General features: G+C 42.0%; 1 protein-coding gene across 1 annotated transcript; it reads right to left on the bottom strand.

Annotated features, from left to right (window-relative positions):
- Positions 1–467: 467 nt before the first annotated feature.
- Positions 468–9516, bottom strand: MED21 (mediator complex subunit 21). Its single transcript, XM_080617792.1, has 4 exons — positions 9418–9516; positions 9046–9160; positions 6897–6997; positions 468–2957 (listed from the first exon to the last, which is right to left on the bottom strand). The coding sequence occupies exons 1-4, from the start codon at positions 9457–9459 to the stop codon at positions 2781–2783; spliced, it is 435 nt and encodes a 144-aa protein (XP_080473918.1). The 5' UTR covers positions 9460–9516; the 3' UTR covers positions 468–2780.
- Positions 9517–10899: the final 1383 nt, after the last annotated feature.

Here is a 10899-nt window from a genome sequence, read left to right as displayed (position 1 = left end):
AAAGGTATGTGCCTCTCCCTCCTTATCCTCCCTTTTTTGTTTGTACTGAAAGTTGGGATGCTAAATGGTATGGACAGAGCAATCCTGCATGCCCTACAACTCCTGCATGAATACCGCCCCCCGCAGGAGATCACTACCATTACACACACAGGTTTTAAACAGATGTTTAAAGCCCAACAGCAGGGCTGGACAAATCAGCACACCTATGACAGAGAGGAAAGGAATCCTCAAGCACCAGTCTAAAGCTTTGTCTACTAAGACAGCTGTAGCAAATTGGTGGATTTTCCTCTTCTTCATGTCAGAGCCCACCAAAAGACACACAACCTTACTGACTGAGCTGCAGACTTACAGCTCAACTTACAAACTGTGAAAGAGCAGGTAAAGATTTACAACAGCTAGGACAGCAACACAACACACAAGAGCTAGTGGGGTTGTGCATCTTGCAGTACTACTCACTCACCAAAACATTATTTCTCAATGAAAAAAAAGAGCTCTCTTTATTGTTTTTAACTATATCACAAACTGCATTTCTTAAATCAGCAACATTCACTAAACTAGATACAAGTACCCAAATGTACTTACACCTCTGCTTAAGGTTTACTTCCAAATGTGATTAACTGATACAGATACACATTTAAAGTGGGCTAGCATGTTCAAACAGCAACTGAAAGAAAATGCTTCTAGAGTAAGGCAACAGCAGGCTGCAGAAATACAGCAGTTTGCAAGTAGGAAAACTAGAAAAATATGAAATTGAAAGAATTGTATTGTTCCTGAAGATGTATATCATCTCCCACAGCAACAGTTTCCAAGTTAGCAGGTTTGAGGTGATGCACACGTTGAGCTATGCCAGGGAATTTACTGAGAAGATCTACCCCCTTTTCCAGAAGTGTAAAAAACTCAAGACATCTCAAATTTAAAACACATAAAAATCCACAAGCAAAGCCCAAACATTTCACTCTAAGTTTTCTATTTTAAAAAGCAAGCAACAACAAAATCTGCCTCACTCCCATCTTGAGATGCACGAGATGCAGTTTTTCCAGTTAAAAAAACACCCCAACCAAAACCAGGCCCCAGGACTGACTTCAAATGAAAATCTGGCCCCTCAATACTCCCTAGGACATGGCATATTTACATGGCTTAGTTATTCACCACTGCCATAACTCTTCTTAAGACTCTATTACAGAACTGGGGCTCTGCTGTACCCTGTTCACTTCCCCAACTGTTTTTCCTCTTGTAGAATCTGCATAGTACAAAAGCCTCACAAGAGCAGGCTAAATTTATGACTATAGATATGCAAATGTGACAGAATAATACTAAATATTTAATTAAGTACCAGTCTAATTAAATACTGCAGTTTTTGTATTTGTTACAGGCAGGAACAGCTTTGTATTTTTTAAATCCTCAAACCGGGCTGTATATAAGATGTATTCTGTGCTATGTTACACTCCTCATTTCACAAGTGAGCAGCTGCATCTAGTTCTGTAAGAATCAGCATGCTAAAAACATACTTGAATTGCTCTTATCTGTCTGTAGGCAATAGCAACACATGTAACTTTCAAGTTAATGACAGTATATCCAATATATAGCAGTAGGTAGTTTTGATCAGGAAATCAACAGCTATTACGTGGCAATAAATAGCATCCTACAGCAATGCAAGGTTGCTAACTCAGAATTACAGAAAATTACTCACAGTTCAACTCCAAGTTCACACACATAACCCTACATTATCTGGTGGCGGTTTCTCCCCTACCTCCCCCAGTATAAAAAGAGTTGCTGGTACTTCTATAGTGCTAAGATGAAAAGCATCCAATGATTCAGTGCATGAAGATAAACCCCACATTGGGGATGACAGGCCTCTTGCTGCTTCTGATCACAGCATTCACGTGGCAGCCACCGCTTACACTGAAAAGCAACATTACATAATAAGTTATTTTCAGTTTCCTCATTGCTAATTTCTTCCCAGCCGTCCAATGCGTCTTCATTGCTGTCTGCTTCAGAGGCGTTCACCACTTGCCATGAGAATGCAGAATATCAGCAGAAGCAAAGAAGTGACACGAGCAAGTAAGAGTAAGCATGTCAGTAAGAGTAAGTGGCAGTAATGGAGTCAAAGACCTATTTTTGAATTACAACCAATAATAAATGCTCATATGAGATATTTGTAGATTTTTTTAAATGAGATGCCAATGGCAAGAACACTGTACTGCAAACATCAGTCTACTTATCCCTTTACTTGCTTTGTAAAGGGTGGTAAACTAGCCAAGTAGTGAAACAAATGTTTAATTCCCATTTCTGTTAATTAAAACAGATGGCCACTACTGTATTCACATCCTTGTCTAGCACTGTCTCCATGGAACTCTGCTAATTCAAACGTGTTTGTCTGAGCCTTACAAAAAATACACCAAGAACATAAAAGCTTGAAAGTAGGTGCAAGTTACACAAATACTCTTAATATATTTTCCTTTTGAACTCCCTTTAGGCACTAAGGCCTGTGTAATCAAGGCAACAAATCAGACTGAAGTCAGACATATTTATGAACAGAAAAGAAAGCTGAGAAATTAATATTTGAAATCAAGGAAACATACATCAGTACACATTATTCTAGAACAGAACCACCGGTTGTACAGCAGGAGCATTTCTCACACAAAATCCGCAGTTTGAGCTGTGAAAAAAGCCGCTGCTACTGCCGAGCAGAGCACTCGAGCGCCGCGCAGGGCCGGGCTGGCTGTCACAGAGCCGTGTTTGTGACGCGACTTTTCCGCGAGACGCGCTGCCCTCTGGCGCTACGAGTCGGGAAGGGGCTGGCTGTGGGAACCGCTCCTCGTCTTCAGCTGCGACTGGGCGATGTCTGCCAGGGCACTCTGGATCTTTTCCAGCAGCACATCCCCACGGTAAACTACCTCTTCCAGACGGGCAGCTGCCTCGTGGTTTTCTTCTTCTAATCGATGCAGGCTAGCGGCCTTTAAAATAAAAGGGAGAGAAGTGAGGATCTTCAAGTAGAATACAAAATTGGCTTTGCTACTAAAGGATGGTGATGGACCAGCCTGTGCTCCCTAGGAAGAAGACTCCCTTTCAGCCCCTGAACTACGTACTAGCAACTTGTTGTAAGTTGCAGCCTAAAACAGCATACATCCACATGGACTAAACACAACCCTGCCACCAAACAGATATGTTAGCTTCTTTCACACTGCAACTCAAGGCTCAGTACAGCTTTTCTGGACAAGAAGTGAGAATTTATCCCCTTCCCCACTCCCTTAACTGAAAGGTGCTCAGCAAGATGTAAGCATAACATAGTTCCAACCTTCCTGCCCATGGCAGAGGGTTTGGAACTAGATGATCTTTAACGTGGCTTCCAAACCAAACTGTTTGGTAACTTACTTAAACCTTTCTGTTAAATAGCATATTTCAGGTGAAACTGTATTATTTAACCTTTTTCTTTCCCCCCCCCCTTATATTGTTTCAGAACCAAACTGCTTTTCAGTTTGGCAAAATTTAGTGAAACACAAATTTTAACTTCAAGTATTCTAATACTTAAAAATATTTACCAAATTTAAAACTACTAAAACTTGTTCTAGCTGGATAATAGAAGAGACAAAACAAAATAGTTTCAAACTGGTATTTTTTTCAAAGCAGCTATACAGGTCCTTAAGAAGTCATGCTTAAGGCAACTGACAAATTCTACCCACATATTCACCTTCTGTTCTGCAAAACTGATGTCCTTAGTGACAGTTAATACACACATGAAGGACTTGATAGCCCTTGGAGAAAGGATCAGAGAAGGAAGATGGCAAAAGGGAGAAGTTTGAAATTGAGAAGCCAGCTCAGTTCCATCAGTTTTGATTGTTAAATAGTCGGCTGCAGGTAAGGATTTGAGCAGGGTATATATTGCCAACTTCACCACAAGGGAACCCAAAAGGGACAGGTAAATTGTACTGGGCATTAGTGTAGCAGCCCCTTTCATCATTTAAGACAAGCCTCAGATTTGAAACATGCATCAAGACAACCTTAGTATAAAAAACAGGTTGGCTTAAGTACACTGTATTAGTGAAGTATCTGTCTACTACTTCTCAACAAAGCCTGTATGTATTTTAGTGTTTCAAGCACCTTCAAAATAGGTTTTTTTAAAGAACATCAGAATATTTATCTTTAATACTGCACCAAATTAAACAACAGAAAATAAAAATAAAAACTAGAATCAGTATGAGATGGAAAAAAGATCAGAAATTCTGGTGAAGCGAGATTCTGTATTAACAGAGCAAGAAACTGAGTATCAGCTCTAAGGCAATCATGTTCCTATGGGACAACCAACTCCTCCTTCTGGAGCACCCCGCCTTCCCTGCATCAGCTGTCACTATGATGATTCAGATCCTGCTCTATCATGGAAGAAGCCTGTAATTTGTCTGCAGCAGAACAGCTGTCCTCAGCTACTAAATATGCAGTTACACAGAATTATGCTGGTGTTAACAGGCCCAATTAGTATGTTCAGCAATTGCAACACTTCCAAATTTAACCTCCCCTGTTTAAAACCAAATGTGATGTCACTGTCAAGTCATTTGTATTTGGCCTGGCAGGCACCTCTAATATTAGTCTTCTTAAAATGCCTTTGAATTTTATCAAATTGGGTGAAAAACCTTCAGGTGATCTTAAAGCAGTTCCAAGATTCTCCAAGAAACATCACTCTGCATTCTAAAAAGAAAATACTTGATGCAAATCTAGCTAGCACTTAGACAAAAATGAAAAGAAAAATGCTGTTTAATAGGCAAGATCTGTAGAAAGAAAAAATCCCAAACCCCCAAACCAACACAGCTACGTTCTTTGAACTTCGGGTACAAGGAATTTTTTGCAAGTCAGAAACAGCTGAGTATTCTGAAAGGATTCCCAAGCTGTTTGCAGCAGTTCAGCTCCTGTAAGGCAGGAAATGGAGGTTTTGATACTGGCTGCACCTGCTAACAGCTGCCTGACCAGCAGCTGTTTTCTCTTCCCAAACTCCTCCTCCATTACCTGTGGTCTAAAAAGAGAAGGAGGAAGAAACAAGAGCACCAAGTTTGGCAGGTCCAAAGAAGGACACCCTACAACTGAGAACTGAAAGTACTGTTTTGTGACAGTGTCCTGGGTTCAGCAGCAGCAGTCACTTTTTCTCCTTCTTAGTAGCTGGTGCAGCACTGTGTTTTTGACTTTCGGCCTGGGTATAGCACTGATAAAACGAATGTTTTCAGTTGGTGGTCGGAATGTTTACTCTGATCAAGGACTTTGTGAGTCTCATGCTCTGCCAGGGAGGAGGGGAAGCCGCAAGGAAGCAGAGACAGGACACCTGACCCAAACTAGCCAAAGAGGTATTCCATACCACAGCACATCATGGCCGGGGAGGTAACGGGGAGTTACCCGGAAGGGCACGCTCTGCTCAGTTGGACTTGTTTTCGGCGGGTGGTATCGTATTCTCTTCCCTTGTTATTTCTCTTATCATTATTATTATTGGTGGCAGCAGCAGTGATTTGTGTTATACCTCAGTTACTGGACTGTTTGTATCTCAACCCGTGGGAGTTACATTCTTTCGATTCTCCTCCCCATCCCTCCGGGGGGGGGAGGGGCAGGGGGAGTAGAAACTGCATGGCTGACTTGCCGGCTGGCTTAAACCACGACAGTTCTTTTTGGCACCCAACATGGGGCACAAAGGGTTGAGATAACGACAGATCTGACCGGAGTGTGTCTAATCGTATTTGTGATAAGCATTCAGCGTTTCAAATAGTCACTCCTCACAATGCTGATTTATTGGCTCTCAAAGTTGTTGGTTTTGATCTCACAGTTTCAGTATGTCATAGCTTACTTAGAGCCAGTATTTGCTGTGTTAGTGTTTTTCAAGTGTGGGGCTTGGGCTAAGGTTATTGTCTCATTGTACTTTATGGTAATGACTTGTAATACAATAGAATCGTTGATCATGAAACTGATCTGGCTTACGTTCCCAGTGTGGTCACCACCTTTATACTTTGGGAAGTATATAACAGAAGTGCTTAGCAATTACACATCTTTTTTCTCCTTCTCGGGTGGTCAACCTGTGAAGGAGACATTCTCTTACTCTCCCAGCCCCCCCCCCACATCCGGAGGGATGAGGAGGAGAATCGAAAAAATGTAACTCCCATGGGTTGAGATAAAAACAGTCCAGTAACTAAGGTATAACACAAATCACTACAGAGTAAACATTTTGACCAGCAACTGAAAACATCAGTTTTATCAGTACTATACCCAGGCCGAAGTCAAAAACACAGTGCTGCACCAGCTACTAAGAAGGAGAAAAAGTGACTGCTGCTGCTGAACCCAGGACAGACGGAGCTCGAAACTTAAAGGTTATCCTGCAAACAACCAGAAATGCTGTAGAAGAACAAAAAGCTTCAGTAAAGTGTTGGCTCTGCAGCTACAAAATAAAACACGCTTCTAGAGAGTGAGAGGACGTGAAAGATTATCCAAGGGAAACATAACAAAACCCAAAACAACAAAAAATAAAACCAAAACCAAACCAAACAAAACCAACACCACCACAATGCATCAATCCTGTTGCATCTGTTGTATCAATATTTTAATAGCTGGGGAAAAAAAGGGGTAGCAGTTTCCAGTATTGCAGTGTTACAATAAAAGTACTTCTAAATAGAAACCAAACCCACATTCTAACAGAAAACTAAGTTTTAAATATTCTCACTGTGTATAATCTTATTCAGAACTAGATGCAAGTTCAGTATTTCCACTAAGCCTATACAGTACTCGCAGGCTACCCCTATGAAAAATTCAGGCTCGTAACAAAATCATTATTCAAGATTACATGGCCTGGAGAATAAAAAAGGTGTTTTAAAGCAGGAAGAAGCTCGCCTTCAATTATGTTCTGATATTTTAATAAAGACCATTCTTACCTGCAAAGCTGCTGTTGATTCTTCACTCGGCAGGGAATCTATTAGAACATCAATATCTTTTGCAGTTCGTGCAATCAATGCTGCGAACAGCTGGGCGTACTCTTTAAGAAAAGACAAGGCAGCCTACTCAGTACAGGATCAGAAATCAGCACAGCTCTGTACACACAGCACAGAAAGTTCTGCAGACCTCAAGGATGCAGGTGTTAAAAATTCTCTTACATGAACAACAGTATTGCAACTGCCAGGAACTCAATTATACTAGAAGGTAGATCGATTCCAATCCTAGATTAAACAAGGTCACTGGTTATACAAAGGGCCGGGCTCTGTATAAATGAGAAAATAGCCAGAACTCCATCACAGTTAGCCAGTTAAGAAATTACTGATACCAGCATTAAGCATCCTAGTCACTACATAAAGTATTGAGAAGTATCTAAAGACTCTTTTCAGTCCTTGCCTTGAAGTTTGCCACTAGACTAAAAAAGGATACAAAGATAGTGATTCAAGTAAGATGGGTTATTTAAATCATGCTAAGCTACAGGTCACTGGTGAAAGAATTTGGGGTTTTATAGTTTAAAGAAAAAAGAATCCCTATTCAACCACAGAAAAAGTGAATTTGCCCCTGAGAAATGGAAAAGTATTGGAAGTTTATAACAGACCTTAATTTAGCTGCTACATCATTGAAAGAACCGCATGGACTTTTAGTAAGAGGCACCATAAACCAGAAACAAAACCTCCCAATATGGAATTGCATCCATTCATTTTGAATTAAGTTCATTACTACCAGTAAAACACTGGAATAGCCCTTTTCAATTTATAATTTAAGTTCTTAGGTATTTGTTTATATTGTTTGGTTCCTGAATGATTTGTGGAAGCAAGAGAAAACGCCTTCTAATGGCAAAAATCTATAGAAGAGACTGACATTCTCAAAGGTACACTTAAGAAACAAAACAAAGCTAACAAGAAAAGCAGCATATCCACTTAAACCTCACTCAGGGTCACCACAAGGTTTACCTGTAGAGAGTTTTAAGGCCTTCTTGTTAAGACTTCAAATATCTAAAGACCATAACTGGTATTTTTGGTCTTCCTCATCAGCACGGCTAATATGGCTGTACGGTTTTACTGAAGTCACTGTACTCAGAATTTTAGGAAAAGATAAATCAAAAGAGCAGTCAGTCATGACCTACTATTCTAATACCTTAACAAGGGCTCTATCTAGCTCTTGGCACCACACTGGTTCCAGCACTTGGGAGAGCAGCAGGGAAAATGAGGAAGCATGCAAGCCTTTCAGGTGGCTCTCCAAACTAATCCACTATCTGAGAGCAAACCAATACAGACCACTGAAGAACTAGTATTTACATGTTCTAGAAACTGCACTCCAAACTCCCTGATATCCTAACAGACAAACCTCACCTGATACAAGATACATGTAAAATATTTTCAGCAGGAGGAGGGGAGATTTATTTAAAAAAAAAAAAAAGAGGAAGAAGAAAAAAGACTCAGGATTGGAATAATACCGTTATTTAAATACCAACTTGAAATTCTCAAATCAGAGAGACCTTTTAGCTTGCTTGTTAATTGAGTGTCTTAGATCAATGAAAATGAGCTAAGTGTTTCTTGTGCCTCTCAAAAAACCCAACCAGCCCCAAAACAGAACAGCCAACAGCAAAACCATAAATGCCAATGGGAAGATTCAACATTACTTATTCCTTAATTAACTATATAAGCAGATAATACATGGAGAAACACAAATAAGTAAGTTAATGGCACGGAGAATTTTAAACATAATAATTTCATTAAAAAAACTTATTTCTTTCTAAAAAGACTTATTTGAAGTAATGGACGACTCACTAACAGCTTCATGCAGTTGTCTTATCAAAATTGTTTACATCTGTAGAGCTACTGTATCTGTGCAAAGAAACCAGCACAAAAAATACACTGTAATGCTTACTTAACAATTAAAATTACATTTTCACGATCACAATCTTATGCAGCAAGTGCAGCTGACACCAGTTCATGACTTAATTTCAGTCTCTCTACTAGATACCAGTGGAATTGTCTGCATGAAACAGAGCACAGATTTTGTGTGTCACAGTGTACTAGCTCAGAACACGTTCACATTTTATTAGGAGACACAGAGAGACAGACTTGCCTTCCGTTGGATTAGCAGGCTGATCTTTGTTTATTGCTGTCTGGATGTTGCTGAAGGAGGCTGGGGGGCCACACTGCTGGAGCACTCCAATGGCATTACAGAACTGGTCTGCGAGCTGCAAGCAGGGACGAGACTGTAAACTTATTTCAACAAAAAAAGCTATTTCAGGTTTATTTTGCACCTCCTCCCCCAGCCTGGCGTTAGGTGGGAGCACACCACCGCTAACCCGCCGTGACACGCCCACCTGAGGCTGCGCTCTCCCTCACGCATGCAGCGGCAGAGGCCGCGGGGACAAAAGGGAACGCGGCCCCACACTCCCTGACGTAAGGGAGACGGACGCGGGGGGAGAAGGGAGAACCATGCCCGCCTCACCGAGTTGACCGCGTCCTGCAGCTGCGTTAGCCGGTCCGCCATAGCTCCGCAGCCACCACCCGCCAGACGGCCGCGTAGCAGCCAATGGGGCGCAGTGACGTTCGGTGGGCGGGAGAGGGATGGGGGCGTGGCGAGGACCGCCTTCCGGGTGGAGCAGGGCGAACCTGGCGCGCCCCCTGGAGGCCGGGAGGTGCCCGTGGGCTGGAGAATGAACCTGTGCCACCCGTTGGTCAGTACCTGTCTGGCGTGGGCTACGGTACAGCTTCAGGGGGCAACTGAGCTGGAGATCTCCGGGAGTTTCTTCTGCCTGACTCACTGGTGATGCTGCGTGTGCAGCCACCCAGCAGCAACGCATATGTCACGAGACATTCGCCCTCACAGCTACCCTCCTTGTCATGATACAACTAACCCAACCAAAGTGTTTTTGTGATGGCACCGTCGTGGTTAGCATTTTGTTGGCCATGTGCCAGTCTGGGCAGGGCGCTGAGCAACTTGGTCTAGTAGAGGGTGTCCCTGCCCATGTCAGGGGCTGGAATTAGATCTTAAGGTCTTTTCCAACCCAAACCATTCTGTGCTTCTTATGAATGTGGGGTTCCTTAGTGCTCCTCCATTAAAAAGACAAGTCACAAACTACTGCACTCTATACCAAACTTACTACATGGTTTTAAGGTGTTCAAAACTATTGTTGAAGTCAAAAGGTCCTTGTGTTTCCACAAATAGGATAGATGCTGGACTAAGCCTGGAATAAGTGAGGCTTATTGTATCAAAGCCTCACTTGTAAGCCAAGCCTCTTGCAGGTGCTGCTTGTCTATGAAAGCCAAGGGTGAGCAGTTTGGATGCTGAGCTGTGAATAAAGAGTGGATGAGGTCTCACTCAGCCCAACTATGGCAGTAGCAAATGCTAAACAAGATTTTAATACCTCATGGATTTTGAATTACAGGAACCTTGTTCAGCAGAACACAAATAACTTCAGCACACCAGATAACCGAATGGAGATCAGGATCCTGAGCACGGCAGGCACAGGCAGGAAGAAGAAAGTGCACCCATGTATATGGAACAGCTACAAACATGGAGCAGCACTCATTTCTGTGTTCTTATGCCAGACTGACTGCTTCCTTTTTCCCTTCAACTGGAAACCAAAGCAAGCTGTAGAAACAATAAACACAATGGGACAATCGATTTTAGAGCCTAGGTTATGATGCAAACTCATAAATGAGGCCCAAATAACAAAGTGAAAACACACCCCAAAAAAAGAGATCTTTTTAATTTGCCTTCTGTTTCCTCCTACCATGTGCTCATGAATCACCTTTGCGGCCAGAGACACCTTGAAACACGCGCCTGAGAGCCCCTGAGGGTTAGCGGCTTTTCTCACCACTGCTCATGAGGCAAAACCAAACGGCAGCTGCTTTAAAAATTAATAAATAAATAACAATTTTAAAATCCAACCCTCCCCACCTCGACCTGGACACTTTCTTAAGCCAC

This window comes from Psittacula echo, assembly GCF_963264785.1.
Source record: "Psittacula echo genome assembly, chromosome: 1".
Classification (NCBI taxonomy): Eukaryota; Metazoa; Chordata; class Aves; order Psittaciformes; family Psittacidae; genus Psittacula; species Psittacula echo.
Note: the sequence above shows the minus strand (reverse complement) of the source record. Positions and strands in the feature narration are given on the sequence as shown.

What these genes read in the sequence shown, in the direction of transcription:
- MED21 (XM_080617792.1), bottom strand. Translation starts at nt 9,459, where the DNA reads ATGGCGGACCGGCTAACGCAGCTGCAGGACGCGGTCAACTCG. An exon ending in GCCTGCTAATCCAACGGAAG is followed by an intron (nt 6,998 to 9,045) that starts GCAAGTCTGTCT and finishes CTTTTCTTAAAG; the next exon opens with AGTACGCCCAGCTGTTCGCA. An exon ending in AATCAACAGCAGCTTTGCAG is followed by an intron (nt 2,958 to 6,896) that starts GTAAGAATGGTC and finishes TTTATTTTAAAG; the next exon opens with GCCGCTAGCCTGCATCGATT.